We start from the raw sequence: 17843 nt of genomic DNA, 5'->3' as shown, positions 1-17843 counted from the left end.
TTCTTTTTAAGCATTAACTATACTGCTTGCATTGCATGTTCACTAGACTGCCCAGAAAAATAATGATTTTTTGAAAACTCAATCGGCCCACCCCTGAGTCGATTTCTAGTCCCACTAGGAGTACTTGCTCCAAATTTGAAGCAAATCGGACAAGTCTAGCTACCGGACCAACGTGCCTGAAGTTTGTATGGGATTTTTCGACAATTTACATGGAGAAAACCCACTAGTTCGCTTTTTCATCGCTAGGTGTCACTGTATGCATCGTATTATCACTGTAAGTAAAAAAAAAGAAAGATAATTTATTTGTCTACAACTTTTTCGAAGACTGCTAGTCAATCCGGATTTGTTAGAAGAAGTTATTAAACTTTTAGCGAAGTGATATCTGAGTCAGTTTTGCATGGGGCCTAGCAGTGCATGTTTTTGTATCAGTACTACAATCTAACGAACTAAACAGTTTTGTGAAATAACGGTTGAATTTGGCCTAATAGTATGTTTGAGAGAATTGTAGTACATAATACGAGTTATGTTTTGGTTAGAAAATTTTAGTTCCACCTGTGACCGCATAGAGGGCGCCAACACTAATTTTTCATAGAAGAGAGATAGAATATCGGAATGTTCGGAAGAATTACTGCAAAATGCTTGTTCTACAACTTTGTAGAAAACACCTAATTTCTATCTCTCTCCGTTGAAAAGTTAGTGCTGGCGCCCTCTATGCGGTCACAGGTGGAACTCAAATTTTCTAACCAAAACATAACTCGTATTATGTACTACAATTTTCCCAAACATACTATTCAGCTAAATCCAACCATTATTTCACAACACTGTTTAGTTCGTTGGAATCTAGTACTGATACAAAACCATGCATTGCTAGGCCCCATGCAAAACTGACTCAGACTTCGCTTCGCTAAAAGTTTAATAACTTCTTCTAACAAATCCGGATTGACTAGCAGTCTTCGACACAGTGGTATACAATTAAATTATCTTTCTTATTCTCACTTACAGTGATGATACGATGCATACAGTGTTACCTAGCGGCAAAAATGCGAGCTAGTGTGTTTTCTCCTTGTAAATTGTCGAAATTCCATACAAACTTCATATACGTTGGTCCGGTTGCTAGACTTGTCCGATTTGCTTCAAATTTGGAGCAAGTACTCCTGGTGGGACTAGAAATCGACTCAGGGGTGGGCCGATAGGGATCATTTTTTTCTTGTCACTCTATTGTTCACACATCACGAAATCAGTCCTACTATTGTTAGCTTTGTTTACTAATACTAAAATATAAAGCTTTATGTTTGAGGTGGGATTTTTTATGGCGTGATTAACATTAACAGTAGATACCAAAGCATAATAAATATCAGGAATTTTGTATCTTTCTTCAGCTAATTGCCACTTGGTCAAGACTCCCCATAAAATCTTGGTTAAGTCTCCCTAACATTAGTTATTGCGTTCAATGTCATTCAAATTCAAGTAATAACTATTCCAATGTTCCAATTTATGTAAAATCATTTCACTGCTTCACAAAGATTAAGATGGTATATTAGTACATTAATAGTAATTAGAGTCGAGTAGATATGACCATACAAAGTTTGATAAAAAATTTCATCATTTAATGCAAATTTATTAATTACGTGATATTTTCTATAAGGAAAGGATTTTTCATTCCAAACTTTTAAAATTACCTTAAGGGATCGAAACAAGTATAATAATATTGTTGAAAAAATTTTAAGAATCGAATAGAGGACACCAGAGCCAAAAATAAAATTTTGCGCTTGGTTAAGTCTCCCCATGTTCCCCTACCTTTCTTCATCAAACATTCTTCGAAGTAACACATGAAAAGTTCACAAGCAATGGAGAGAATGGGAGTAATTCGTTTACAGAAAGCCCCAGGAATGTGGAATAATTTTCTTCCGTGCAAAGTTGGGTTCGTTTTAAATAGGGCTTTACTTCACTTTTCCACAAACTGATGCCATATTGTTAAAGTAACTAATCTTCTAAAAGGTTAATTGAATGTTCTACTAGGACTCTTGGGAATAAGATCATCGAAAAGACCACAACTTTGTCATTTCGATTTCATCTGGGTTCCGAAGCTAAAGCTCGAACTCTTGTATACTACTAACTGAGCGGCTGAAGACATATTTTGAAATCAATTCACGAGCTGTTTTGCAAATTTTACATTATCGTACAGTGATCGATGAATACTTCAGAAACCCTTCTTCCCATAAAGGCCAATCATGGCCCTTTTCTTAGTGGGGGAAATACAAATGCCAAATAATATATGGCTTGAAAATGCTTAAATACCACCCTCCACTACAGCTCATTCTACGGCTCAGATAACCCCCAGCATCCTAAATGACAACTCCCGGACTTTCGTAATCTTTTATGTAATGGCTTTTTGAAGTTTTGTATATATTTTTTCCGTCGGTAAATAATACCGCAGAATGACGATGTTGTGGGTCAATCAGTGAAGCACGTCCATAGAGAGAAATATAAAATGGATTTTTCTCGTTGAAAGATATCAGAAAATTTCATGTATTAGCTCTGTAAAAGCATACTTGAAAATCGTTTGTGCGCTGATTCATACGCCCATACTATCAAGCAAAACATTATGAGATTTCAAAAGAGCTGTTTTCAAAACGTTACTCTCCGGTCAATTTCGCACCCTGTTTTATAGTTAAACTTTTTCAAACAGCTTTTAAAATTATTTAATATACAACATGAATTTACTATATCATGGATACTGTAAATGGGTTACTAGTAGAGTAGATGTTTTACCATAAAACATTATTACATATTAGTAAACTATGCTTAACGCAAACATTTAGAGTTTCTCCGATCTTGTGCCACAGTGAACAAGCAAAAGAAAATAAATATTTTTGATATTTTCAATATTTCCTCGAAAAAGGAAGGATTAGAGGAGTGGCCCAATTGGCACAAAGACTCTGAATAAATTATACTGCGCTTGGATTGACCCTTATAGGTGCATTATCATTATTGCAGTCAAAACATATCTAGACCTAATCACGTTGCCAGTTTCATGTCATATCAAAAATATTTCAACACTCAAAGATCCCGTAGAACTGTTCGTTGATGTTCATTGTAGCCCTTTTCAACTGCATTTACCTTCAAACGCAAGCAGTTTAAATGCAAAAGTGTGTTCACGTGATTTAGGATTTTTTTCTTCTGTTCTTTTCGTGCCCATCGATAATAATTTCATGCTTTTAATCCTTCCTGCGACCCCAAACGCTGCTGTATACTTTCGTGCCTAACTGGGTGCAGAGTAGAGCGTATGTGTCCCATATCCTCCATGGCTGCAGTAGGCTGCTGGAGCATCCTTTTCACCCTGCCCCGTAGCGGTTTTTTTCTTCTTCGCAGAGTGCACGTTGCACATGACAGGCTCTTTGGTTCTTCTGGTTTCATTATTGTTATTATGTAGGTAGTATACATATATTATATTTTCCCGCAGCTCTGCGGATGGCGTGTAACCTAGATTAGCGAATTTGATACTGTTGGTTCTTTTGTTTAATGAAAAATCGTTGTTTTGATTTATTGCTCCAGCAGGAGAGATACAGACCGAAAGAGAGTTTGTTTGTTTCATAGTGAGTTTTACCCTGGGTTTCGGTTTTATATCCTAAGCATCAGCCGAATGCAATTATGCAGACAAATGCCATGATAGTGAACGACGGTAGAACTACATATTAGTGATGGAGGCATCCTTCCCTGCTAGAAGCTCATTTTTAAATTGATATTGTTGGTCCTTTTGTAGGATTTTCCCCTTTTTTCGATGGTACACAAACTTCGCTAACACGTTATTTCTTACTTTTCTTCCGTCACAGGGTTCAGCGGATTCCAATTATTCTCAACCGTCGTCCGATCTGTCGCTAGACGAGGAAAAAGAATCGCTTCGGCGAGAAAAGGAACGTCAGGCTTTAGGCCAGTTGGAAAAAGCAAGGGTGAGTATTCGTCTGTGAATTGTTGAAAAAACTAACTCTCCGTTTCATTACGTTCAAGTATAAACTTAATTCGAATAGCGGATCATGTCGATGTATTTTCGAAATTGGATTTTGTTTTTATTTCTGCGGCCATTAATTTTCTGTTTTGTAGAATGTGACAAAGAAAAACGCTTCAACTCGTGTACCGCGTTGCGTTTCATTCAAATGAGACTAATTCCAAACCACTTTTTCGAATTCCATGCAGGCCAATGAAACGGAACCATTCAAGTTCGATTCTGAAGTAAGATTCGATTTCTATTTGGAGATGTTTGCTTACAAGCAACTTTCGCTTACTTCACGTGAATGTGAAAATGATAGAAACAGGAATTCCAACACTCACATATTTGTTATTGTTCGTTTGATTCGTTCCAAACTTTTTCGATAACTTTTGGTATTTTTACAAGTGCACTCTTCAATTTTTGTTCAATATTTACCTATATAATTCTTACTTCTTTCTCTACTTCAATTTACTTCTATCTACTGCCTTTATTTCAATTTTCAGCACTTTATAATTTTGCAACTATCTTATTGTTCAACACTTTATATCTATAACTCAATATAATCCTACATAGTTCTACACAAAAAACACGTCTCTCTAATTGTTTTGTTCAACCCGCTTAGGCTTAGCTTTGACTGCAAATTTTTTCACATTGTTCATTGCACTGCTACAAAAAATGTTGGTTTTTGAATTGCTGCATAAAGTTCAATGTGAATAATCTCAAGTACGTTCGATTATTAGATAGAATAATTGAAATAGAGTATGGAATCAGGCTCTGCAACATGATTTGTACTTTTACACGAGTTATATATCTTTTGGAACAAAGTTGAATAAAATGACGATGTGTTTCTAAAGACTTATGAGAAACGTGAATTAATTTTGCCGACCCTCATTATATTTTTTTATAAAGTAAAATACGTTAGTATCAGTACTCAGTGCAGTAAAATTTCATTTCATTCAATCGAAACTGAATGAACGCAGTCAATCAGTCGTCTACGGTAGCATTCATTTTCATTTAACGCATCAGTTGCTGTTGATCTGAAGCTGGGTTCATGGCACTTCACTCAGCGTTGCTTTCAAATGAGTCGCAATTCATATTCAATCTCCTTCGGTTGATCTTCTCGAATGAAAAGATCCGCTTTCAATTTACCCAGTGAGCACCAGTCAAATGAGATCCGGGTAAACCTAAGACAAAAAGAGACAAATGGCTTCGTATTTTTGGTTATCATGCTTTTCTTTTGCCAGATGACAGATGAGTGTATGCAGCTAGCGAGGTTGGCAGTGCAGCCAGTTTATTTGTCATATTTAGATATGTTGCTATAATACACATAATAATGGTCGTTTTATTAACACGCATTTCGCCAAAATTTATCTGGTACTAATCAATCCAACATTTATATCACATACTACATGTTTATAGCAAATTTGGCCAGCATAACAGCCTATTCACCAAAATCAAATTTGCAACAAAAATATAATAGAGATGAACGTACTACCAAATAATTCATTGCTAAAATCAAACCTCTACCAATATTTTCCTGTACACAATTCCGATGACATGATAAAGGGGTAAAAAACTTCCACACTGGTTCTATAGGAACACATTACGAGCACAGTCTACAGACACGAGAATAGTCGATGTTCTCTTTCAGAAAGAATTCGTCATATCGAAGGTGGGTTTATTGATTTGAGGTAACCAAAAGTACCAAAAGCCATATTGGATTGATTGCAAAATGTCCTCAATCATCAGTTTCCTTCATCTACTGACCAGCCTTTCAAAAGCGATGTAGATATATATTGATCATGGTTTTTACTTTGGTGGTTACCGGAAACCGCCATCTTTGTTTTCAAAATACCCTAAATTAATAAATTCCGGTATTTTATGACTACTTTAAATGAATTGAATTTCAGAATGGCCTCCTTTTAAATGGTGTGCATGTTGCCCTCATCTCTGATTTTAAAATTAATTTAACCATCGAGCTTTAGCTTGAGTTTGACCTTGTGCGACCACCCCTGGCTGCTATTACGTTATCGATCTGGACTAGCTGAAGTTGCACAGAGAATCAGTAGATTGGGATTAGGGAAACATCTTTCAATGTACAACTCCTGGTAATCCTAAAGTGTATATTGATCAAATCCGGCACCGGCCAGGCCCGAACGTAGATCGCGGAAGGAACGTTAGTCCGATACTTGCTTTTGCTAGAGGCCGTATATACTACTGCGCGTTCCACAAGTATCACGGGAGGAGGATATTTGGTAGTAACTAGATATCGACCCATCAAATCATGGACCGGGATCCAACGGCTTTACTTCCCTTCCGAAGGAAGATTTTTCACCTCAGAAAAAGCTCGACGACCTCGGCTGGGATTGAACCCAGACCAACTGGGATGGGTGGCTTTCATGCTTACCACTCAACCAACTGCGCCTTGACTTTAACCTTCGATTTCCGTTATCTATCATCTTGGACCTTTAACGAGTTCGACCGTTTACTCCAAGAGGGTGACGTGACGTCATATTTTCGTAGCCAACATAAGAACTTTGCTTGTAACAACATGAACGAAATTAATTTTTAATACGAACGAGGAGCACTTTAGTTTACATCAAATCAGTTAAAGTGTTCATTGTCTTCTTTTGTTTACTGCTACTATTGTTTGTTGATGACGCTTTAAGCGATTTTGACGTTGTCAAACTGACCCCCATCGATCAGTGGAAAAACGATGTTGCCTATTGTCAAACACTGTATGTAGAGATAGGGATGCCAGTTACCTGGTTTACTCCTAAGACAAGACAAGGCAACTAGTAATACGTTTTCTATATATTTCTGTATTTTGGTAGTATGTCCATCTCTATTTCAATTTTTGTGGCATATTTGATTCTGATGTTATGCTGGCCAAATTTGCTAGAAACATGCATTATGTGGAAAAAATGTTGGATTGATTAGTTCCAGCTACATTTTGGCGAAATGTGAGGTAATCAAACGGTCAGTATTATGTGTATTATACCAACATATCTAAATATAGCAAAAAAATTGGCTGCACTGCCAACCTCGCTAGCTGCATACAGTCAAGCGAGTTTAAATTCCTGCACTGTTTGGCCGAAATAAAATTTCAACTATTTTCTACTAAATATCAAAGTATTCACATCTAGCATGAGAGTAAAAATTTGTTTTGATTTTTTTATTAGCGACATTCTGATTGGTTCTAATTATTCACTGGGTGGCGTGTAATAAGGCTGTGGCCTAAGTCATGTCTGTATTAGGTTTGCGCTTAAATCTTTATCTATAAAAGAACGAACAGCGATTTAGTAGCTTACAATTTTAGAATTGATGAACTGCTTCGAATGGAGCGATTCGTAATTTTTGGTGATCGGAAGTCAGCGAACCTCCATAGTTTACAGGGAGGTAGGAGCCTTGCTATGTATAAAAGTCGCAACCAATCTACAAAAAAGCGATAATGCCTAAATAAATGCGACTAACTTACACGTATATACATTCTCGCTTCGATTTACTGCTGTTAATAGGGTTTCTTACATTTACCATCTGTTGAAGACGACAAAAGTCACACCGCTTAGCAGTTATTGGATTCAAAGTGGCCTAGATCTCGAAATAAAAGAAGGTGCCGCATTCGAAAAATACCTTCTACTGCAATGAGACATCAGTTTGAGCATTCAATATACCATTCTTAGGAGCTGTGATCTGGTTTGTGGATTGTTGATTACGGTGCATAGCGTTACATTTGAATCACCAGTCCAAATACTACCACAACATTCCGGTTATGTCACAGACATTATTTACCCATCTGGTTCAAAGGTTTGGTAAAATGGATGTCGAACAAGGTTCGTCATCAATGAGTCCGACTTCCCGTATAAAATGATACACATTGAACTTGATCGGACCACTCTGATCTTCTTCGGTTCAAAGGAATTCTTCCCGGCAGCGAGGGTACTTTAATTTTCACGATACAGCATGGTTTAGCTTACTCCTCGATCTTTGTAATAGCATTAAGAAGGTGGGCTAATTTACTGCCCATGACCACAGGGTGTACCCCATTAGGCATAAATACGTTAGGCATAGTTAGGAATAATGGACGATTGACATAATGAACGTTGGGCATAAATTATCATGTTGATCATGTTATTTAAAGTAACTTCTTTTCCGGCGGTGAAGGCGTCAGGTGGTCTGCTGAATGCTTTTACCTTTTTAATCTTGTGGAAGCCGGCCAAACTCAAGTTCCTGATGTATTTGGCACGGGCAATCTCAGTTTTACATTTCTTATAAAAGAAATGTATAGAATTCGCTCAAACTTTCAAGATTTTTTTCGAGGCCCGGAGGGCCGAGTCTTATATACCAATCGACTCAGCTCGACGATTTGGGACAATGTCTGTGTGTGTGTCTGTGTGTGTGTGTATGTAACGGACAAATTCTCATTCGTGTTTCTCAGCAATGGCTGAACCGATCTTATCCAAACCAATTTTAAATGAAAGAACTAAAAAACAGTATGAACGCTATTAATTTGTTTTTGATTCTGATATTTAGTTTCCAAGATATGAATGTTTGAATGCGTAAAAATGGCGTTTTTTGCAGTTTTTTTTGAATTATCTGTCGAAATTGACAATATAGAATAGCAATTTATACGTTTTTAGACAGCTTTATCGAATACCTTTCGAACAAGCTACAGATTGTTGAAATCGGACTATTATCAAAAGAGATATTTAACATTAAATGCGGACGAAAGATTTTTATCATTTCCCATTGCCAGAAATATGACCAAAAACATGTTATCTATTTTTAACGCCAAAACGGCTTATTTTAGGTCAATAGTATCTTCGGTGAATTTAATGGAGGCAATGTGCCCTTTCTTTTGGTATTGTGCTTTTGCTGATTAATCCCCCTATGAGTGAGATATTTTTCCAAATTTTCTTGGAAGTGATTATATCGAAATGATGCCTTCAGCAAATTTGTAGCTCTTACTTTTGCAAATAACTTTATTGAAGACTTCAAATATATATTTTGAATACTTTAAAAGTTATGGCTTGTTGTTTGTGGATTACTCTTTGTCGCCTATTTATTGTTCAATATAGTAATAATCCATTGAAATAAGCCAAACATTATTTCGATAAAACGAATTTTGTATTTCATTTTTCTATCTACAACCGCTAGAAATAATCACCGAACACTTCCAAGTTATCTGGAAGGAACTTGATAACTTATCAGTGCAAAAATGTTCATTTGTGCGAATCTTCTGACTGCAATTTTTCTAATTCATGACCATCGGATCGATCTGAAACATATTGGAAAATGAAAAGCGAAATAACTAACTCCAAGCAACGGCGTAGCCAAGAGAAGGTTTTGGGGTTTAACACCATACAACGCCCCCCCCCCCCACCACACCAACAAAAAAAATTGGATTGAAGTTGAAAATTTATTGATGCAGACTGATTTAATTCAATATTACAATAACAATTATCTGATCCGTACATTGATATTCTGTTGTTGCAAACATCATGAGGACTTTTGATAAATTGTCGGAATGGGGTCCTGATATGTAACTGATCTTTTGGTCTTGATTTCACAGTTGTCTAATTGCATCAATATCAAAATCCTGCCTGAAAACATTCCAATAGAAAATTCCAGAGTTCTGTTTTCAATCATGATCCTCAGATTTCTTTTCAAATTGAGCTCGTTTTTGTAGAGATGTACTGTAATAAGGGTCTTTATTTAATAGGAAGCGAAGTAAAAATTGATTTAATGTCTATGAAACATAGAACTGCGCACCAAAACATGCATAACTTTCAACATTTGCTAAAAATATTTTTGCCTTTCTCATTCACTCTAAAATTCGTCAATCTAATCCCGACCGGGAGGGCCGAGTGTCATATGCCAATCGACTCAGTTCATCGAGATCGGAAAATGTCTGTGTGTATGTATGTGTGTATGTGGAAAAATATGTGACCTCTGTTTCTCAGAGATGGCTGGATCGATTTGCACAAAGTTAGTCTCAAATGAAAGGTACAACCTTCCCATCGGCTGCAATTGATTTTTTATTGATTGGACTTCCGGTTCCGGAGTTACGAGTTGAAGAGTGCAATCACACAGCAAATTCCCATATAAATTGAAATGAAAAATTTTCAAAATCAAATTTGTATTTTTGATGCCAAATGACTTTATAATGCATGAAATATCGAGATTTGATGTAAACTCGAAAAAAATAATGTTTGACAAAAATTGATTTTTTTGGACTTTGGTACATTTTTGCCTTTCTTTTTTTATTTCGATTATAGAGGTTTTAACCTTAAGGTCATTCGCCACTTCGGGTTTGAAAAATCTCTTGTGAAAAATTTCGAACCCTATGTGCGGGGTCGGGACTCGAACCCAGGTGCGCTGCGTACAAGGCAATCGATTTACCAACTACGCCACGCCCACCCCCTTTTGCCTTTCTCATACAGAAAGGTTATGCAATCAATCTAAAAATCGTCAATCATACCGGCCCGGAGGGAGTATGCAGTGAGTGGTTGCTACTTTAAAAATAAAACTAGTTTAAAATTTCTTAACAAGTTGAAAATTTTCGGCAGGCCCGGACCTCCCGGATCTTACTATGTGATACTGAAACATCGCTTGAAACCAGCGGCGGTCAAGCGATGTTTCAGTATCACATAGTATCTCAAGATCGTGGCTGTCGATCCATTGTATGTATGTGCAAATCGTACTGAACATGAAATATTCATTTCCACCATTTTATTGAACATAACCATCGTAGTCAGGACAAGTGAGACAAGCACAATTGCACCACTAGGTGGATTAAAACAAGTTTATATTTTGGGAATGCGTCGAGTTGAGACGCAAACGTAATATGATTAATAACGAGGATAACACTTTCCGAATGTAGAGAGAAATTTATGAAAAATGACGATTTCCATTCGATTCTAGCAGGTCCTGATCGATTTTGATGAGAATTTGATTTTTGTTGTATGACCAATTATATGTATAGGTCAAATGTTCAAAAACAGTAATTTAAGGTCAAGATAACATCATTTTTAAACCGCCAATTTCGGAGGTTTAGTATCTTCGATGAGTTTTACAAACGTTAAACAGCGCATCATTTGATAAAATAATTTTGGCGGTATATCGTCCAAGAAGTATTTATGGTGAATTTTCTCAGGTTAATATTCATGACTACAATAAAGTCTCAACAAATTCGCTAAAATCACGAACTCTGTTACTATTTTCTGAAAAATTAATTCTGCATAATTTTAAAACTTCAAAAATTACGGTTTCGGAATTATGCCGTTTGGACAGTTAGATCGATTTTCACCAAACCCCCACCAATTTTAAAATTGGTATTGTAAAAAAATGTAAGGGCGATACTTCAATGCTGATAGGTGGGACCGAAAAAGTAAACAATCGTCAAAGGGGCGATACTATCATTTTGTCAATTTCAATAGCAAACACAAATTTTAATTTAATAATTTCAAATACTTCATGAAGTTCTGGGTTTCGATCACTGAATCATGCAATCTAGGATGTAAAAAACACAATAGTTCTTAAATAGGAAATAAAACCAAGTCTGGAAATATTCACTGTTGATTTTCTTTGAATGGTGTCACTGCTAGTGTCGCTTTTTTCCAGAAAAAGTTTTGATTTTTAGGTCTCAGTCGCGTTGGAAATTTGAGTAAAGTATAAACTTCATTTCGATTCAAAAAAAATCAATTTTTTGGCTCAGTACAATATACATAACCCCTTTAGGAAAATTCAGTTTTCCCACCACAATGCATTGATTGAGGAATTTAGATATTTTATTAACAGAGCATTAGCAATAATTCGTTTGTATGTCTATTTTATAGGCCATTTTTTCGCTTTCCCATTGATTTGGTTTGAGATTTCTAGCACTGATGTTGTCCTATGCTGATTTGAGCGATTCTCTGTGTCCTGCCACAATCCCATGTAGTATGTGTTATCAAAAACATCGCGAAGCATCAAGTTTTATATGTTCTCATACGATATAATATCAGAAGAGAGTGATAAGAGTTATAAGAAATGTCTCATCACACTGTTAGGTGGATTAAAAGCGTTTTTTTATAAAGATCGACTTTTTGGGACTTTGCCGATTTTGCACCTTTTTTCAGTTCAATATTACCGTGGCTGTTTTTTCTTTTTCAAAATTTTAGAACTCGAATAATGATTTATTTTCCTGTATATAGTTGTCATGTGATGTATAATAATAAAATGTAATATATGCATTTAAAAGCTTTTAATGAATATAAACATCGCACACATTCTCGTGATTCATGATTGAGAAAGGCACAATTGCACCGCTAGGTGGATTAAAATAGGTTTTTATAACAAGTTTTTGATTTCTTATGTAGAACATGTGTAGAACTATGATGTTCAATGTGTTCCTAGGCAGAAGTAAAATTTTTCTGAGATCGCAGTAAACCTCGTTAGAACCTGAAAGAACGACGCATTATTTTGTTTATTACTCGACCTCCAGCAGGGATGCTAGGCAATATTTTGGGAAATCTGGCACCGCCTATGTATGTGTATACGCGAGGTAAAATTTGTGAAATACCTATGCACTATAACAGAAAACTTGAAATTTGTGCATTAAACAGAAAACTGTGGAAGTCTCTGCAGTTTTTTAAATCTGTGCAGCATACTGAAAATCTGTACACCTGGCATCCCTAGCCTCCAGTCGATTACCAGCGCAATAAATGGCAAATAAAATAAATAAAAATGAACTGAGAAATGTTAAATATCCGCATATGAAACGAAATCTCGAATCAAGCGCAACAGTGTTCAATCACAAGTTACAGATTACTTGGTACCAGCGTAACTTGTTTTTTGAAAATTATTGTGGTATCACTGTGGAACACAACATTGATTTGTTTCAGATTCCTTGAAAAATACCGCGGTAGGATAAATACATGTTGTATCTTATTTGTCTGAAACAATTCGAACTTGTTAAACATAAAAACCACATATAAGCCTTCTACAAAACATCTTTCGCTAATTTTAATTTCTTCACATGTTTTAATTGCTACCTGGGGAGTAATAGATGATATGAAAAAACTAGTGTTTTTCAAAATACGACTTAACTTTTAGAAAATACTTGAAATAGAAGAAAAATATATGTTTATGAAAATTGTGCATTTTGATGATTAGAAGAACTTCACAGAATATATAAAACTCGTAGGAATGATAATTGTATAGATATTTAAAAATATATTGGAAAATCTCACTTTTAGGAGGATTAATCACTAAAGTCAAAGCAGCAAATGACAGACCTTGCTAATTTTGATAAGCATCCCGAAAATACTATTGACGTAAGCTCAGAGGTTTCAATGTAAACAACCATCCACTATTTGAAACACAATATTTTTCACAAATTTCCGAATAATTTAAAAAACACACGAGATCAGTAAATGTTGCAATATAAAAAGTTATTCATTTTGAGAATTCAAACCTTTTTACGGAACTTACCAAACTTGTCAGTATAATATTTTAGTTATATCAATGAATTGGCTTTTAAGAGGTCATCCACAACCAACAAGCAATAATGTTGAAGATATTGAAGACGAAGATTTTGGTTCTTCAGCAGAGTTGTTGGTAAAAGCTTGCTCTATAATTTTATTGAAAACATAATCTTAATATATGTACTAGCAAGAAATTTGATCAAGAATTTTCAACGAGATTAATCATTAAAATCACAACACCATATGAAAGGGATTATAAAGTCCACAAATTTCTCCGAAGCCGTTGTTTTAATTTAACGATTTAGGCGTAAATAATAAATCGCGCGACAACTGTGAAAAGTAAAATGCATAAATGATTGGTTAGTGTCTCCAAATAAAAGTTGCTGCGCACGCCAAAGTTCGTTTAAATCCCTGAAATCTGTAGAACTTCTCTGAATTTTGTAGCAATTTTCTGAGCTTATTATAAATTTACATTTACCTGAACTTTGTTGAATCGCATCCACTAATTGCTAAATCCGTTAATTTTTAATTTTCCCCGGAAGAAAGCTACACACTGACTTAGGGCCTTCTCATTTTGTTGCTATCTATAATATGGAAACAAGAATCCATGGATCAATTATTAGCTGAGCTACTTGAACCCACTGGATACCACACCATCTAATTTGTTCGGAGGAACATATTGGACTGCCATCAACCTCCTATTGAACCACAGCCATACAATATACACAGCAATCTATTTCTCCAAATAATTGGTCGAAGATAGCCCGGTTCTGCGTGTTGTTTGTACTGATAACTGCTAATCCCAAGAAGTATTTTCACCGTTTCATTAAGTCAGTGATTCTCAACCTGGAGTCCGCTGACCCCCAGGGGGCCGTGAAGTCGTTGCGTGAAGTTCGTGAAAAAAATATTTTTTCCGAGTGACAAACTTAAAAAATATTGATAGCATACAATATTGATGTTTATCCGTGGGGGTCCGCAGCAACCCAGGGTAATTTTTAAGGGGTCCGTGGTACGAAAAAGCTTGAGAATCTCTGGATTAAGTCACTTCGAGAAAAAATGATAAAAAACACATATATAGTTAATCCAATCTATCCGCGTCCATGAAATAACAGAAAAATCGACTATACTCGCTAACCAATGCTGGTAAATCACGCGCCGCTTACATGTATTATTCTTAAAAAAATTAGGAAATATTTTTATTATTCTACGCAATTTTTCGATCGCAAAATTGTTGCTCCTTTGCATACTCAACCTATTTTTTTCCTTGAAAAATTCATTCATTTCCGTTCTCCCCCAACAGAGTAAACCCGTTGCCTTTGCAGTGAGGACGAATGTATCATACGATGGCAGTTTGGATGACGACTCGCCGGTGCACGGCAGTGCGGTCTCATTCGAGGTCGGCGATTTTCTTCATATCAAGGTAGATACACAAAAAACCCATCTAAATGTTCCGAATGATAAGCAATATTAATCCCGCCTTTGAATTCCCATTCCCCAAAATTTTTCACACAGGAGAAATATGACAATAATTGGTGGATTGGTCGACTGGTCAAGGAAGGCTGTGAAGTGGGGTTCATTCCCAGTCCCGTTAAGCTAGAACACATACGAATGCAGGTGAGGTTTTGAGGTTATGCGAATTCGGATGGGACGCTAATCAATTTCGTTTTCCACAATTCGCCATCTCCGTCCGGACCAGGCATCCGCGGCGCGTACATCCAAGCTATATACAAGTAAGGGATCATCATCTAGCGGTAATTTAGGAGCATCTGGAGTACCAGGTGCGGAACCATCACGAGGTAGCACACCCCCAACACCTGGTATGACACAGATTTACTTGGTTTTTTATTATTGGTCTTTCGTTTCCTTATTGTCTATGTGTTGATTGTTGTTGTTTTCTACTTACTACTTGATTGTTTCTTTTTTTTCGTTTTGAGGGATATTAAGTTATGTTTTTGTTTTCAGTTTCTATTTATTTTTTAATTTGTTTAAAACAAATGCTGATATATCGATGTACCTTTATCGATTTCAGTTAACTTTTTTGTTCAATATTGCTCAGTTTGATACCTAATGGGTATTTTTGGAATTTATTTGCGTTGTTTGAATGTCGGTTGCACAGCCGAAAAAAACTGGTGAACCACGAAATACTGAACATTTTACTAATATTTAGTGAATCGGTATTATGATTTGAAAACCGTTTGAAGCAGTTGCCGAACCGCTGGATCTCAACTTTCTGGAATTGAAAGAATATCCGAATATCTGACTTTTGCAACAGTATTAGAGCAAATGTTCCTATATAGAAAAGTGTAATTGTATCTTCTAAATCTAAATCTTTCTCACAAATAACTCAAAAAGCCACACTGAATCCTACTTAGGAAAATGAAATTTACGAATAGCGTTTTGGAGCCATACTACTCTAAAGAGAGCAAGGATAGGAAAACTAAGCGCGGAAACTCTTAAGGAGTTAAGGCTCATTTGAATAAATCAATTGTCTCTCGATTGGCTGATCCTACTATGTAATCCATAATTAATATCCGTTAAAGTGAAAAAGGAAAGAGAAACCTAAAAATTTAGAAATCGAATGAAGCCAGAACACTTGAATATTGATGGAATAATCCAGAGCTAACAACGCAGAATTTTGTTTCATTATAGTTAAATTGTTTTAAAAATAAGTTACAATTTATGAATTTCCACTCTTTGTACCGAACTTTTGTTCAAAATGATACGTTTAATGTATTCTACTGCTAAGTTGTTGTTTAAAACGTGTGAATGCTAAGTTTTATACACTATTTTTGTACTTTAAAACTGTAAAATTGTACACAATATCGCTTCTTATCAAATTCGGTGTAATGTAAACAAATACCAATAATATTTGATGTAATTTCGAATCTTCAATTTATGGTTTCCACTTGATCTGTTTCGTGGCGTAAAAGTGTAATTATTTAATTTTTTTTCTCCTCAGTTTCTGTACACCCTTCCGTTGATTATTTTGATTTCGGACACTGACGCAAACAGTACAAACACCAACACAGAACACAAATCCCTGTGACAGTCTGAGGCAGAACATCATTTTTCACGTAAAATAGAATCAAAATTCCTCCCGAGATCACGTCCATTCCCATAACACTACCACAACAAACCATAGACTACTAGGACTAGGGCTACCGACGGGATCACTATCACTAGACACGGTACTGGACTAATTCACAACTCGATGCAATCACACAGTTTTCATTCCTTTCGTATATGTATGTTTCACTTTTCGAAAAACCACAACCACAATTAGTTATTCATTTTCTATATTCATTATCAACTAATCGAAAATGTCTAAAAATTCTTGGTGTTTTTTGATTGACTTCCGAATGTGTGCATGCTTCGTTGCTTATCGCCTGCTTTGATAGAGTTCGTTCTATTTCACGAGTGCTGCGTTTAAATTTAAAATATTATTCCAATACTCCTTCGGAAAACATTTCCTTCACCACATATTATCGCACCGTTAGCACATCCCATCCCAATCAAATCCAATTCGTACGAATCCAAATAAGTACCCGAATGGACAGCGGATTATGTTTCCTCATATATTGTATCCTATTTTGGTATCTGCAGACATCTGCATGCGGTAGTCTTCCATTTTTCGATAGTTTATTTCCTCTTCTCGTTTCCGAAGCGCCCTGTTGTGTACCCCGCTTTTCCGTGCTATTCCCGCTGTCATCTCCGCAGACTGACATAAGCTATAAGCTTTTAGCAATCGTTTTGCTCTAGCTTGTTTAATTTTTCTCTCTCTATCTGTATCAGATAAGCAATGTGAAAAATTTAAAAACACGCACACACACACACACACACAGGATTAGTGCAAATTATCACATTTATAAAATAATAACAATTTGCGAAACAAAGGAAACATGCAATTAATTTAGATTGTTATTATGTCATTTTTCTTTGAAAAGCACTGGGGCAGTGGATTGCAATGGTGTTGCCTTTGCAAGCAGAAGAGTAGGCCATGCTTCATTTCTACTAGTACTGAAAAGTGCTACAACAGTGTTGTTTTCATGTTTCAAATCAAAAGCGTTTAAAGCGTAGATTTTTGCGGTTCGCAACAATTTTTTTTTTTATATTTATTCTGATTTGTGTGTCCGGTCAAGCTAGAGTGGGACATGGTTATATAAAAAAATAAATTTGGCCCCAATCAACTTTCTGCGTTCCCTTTAGGTTCTAGAACAACTGTGCAAATTCTAAGCTCAATCGGTGAAAGTATATTTTTACGCCAATGATTTAAAGTTTTATGGGATTTCGTATGGGCAAATCGACTTTTACAAAATATTTATTCCAAGAGTCATGCATTGCATCCTTTTAAATTATATGAAGAAAATGCGTGATTTTATAGGAAATCT

General features: G+C 35.8%; 1 protein-coding gene across 22 annotated transcripts in view; it reads left to right on the top strand.

The window, feature by feature from the left end:
- Positions 1-17843, top strand: part of LOC131682893 (voltage-dependent L-type calcium channel subunit beta-1) — a 492666-nt gene that overhangs the window by 427167 nt on the left and 47656 nt on the right. For 13 of the 22 annotated variants that reach the window (XM_058964678.1, XM_058964677.1, XM_058964690.1 and 10 more), the window contains 5 exons: positions 3834-3950; positions 4195-4230; positions 14756-14875; positions 14968-15069; positions 15152-15272. In XM_058964678.1, the coding sequence (XP_058820661.1) occupies positions 3834-3950; positions 4195-4230; positions 14756-14875; positions 14968-15069; positions 15152-15272 (496 nt within the window). The remainder of the gene's footprint in view (positions 1-3833; positions 3951-4194; positions 4231-14755; positions 14876-14967; positions 15070-15151; positions 15273-17843) is intronic. The other 9 variants (XM_058964689.1, XM_058964700.1, XM_058964694.1 and 6 more) reach the window with 4 other exon arrangements.

Source organism: Topomyia yanbarensis, chromosome 2 (assembly GCF_030247195.1).
Source record: "Topomyia yanbarensis strain Yona2022 chromosome 2, ASM3024719v1, whole genome shotgun sequence".
NCBI lineage: Eukaryota > Metazoa > Arthropoda > Insecta > Diptera > Culicidae > Topomyia > Topomyia yanbarensis.
Note: the sequence above shows the minus strand (reverse complement) of the source record. Positions and strands in the feature narration are given on the sequence as shown.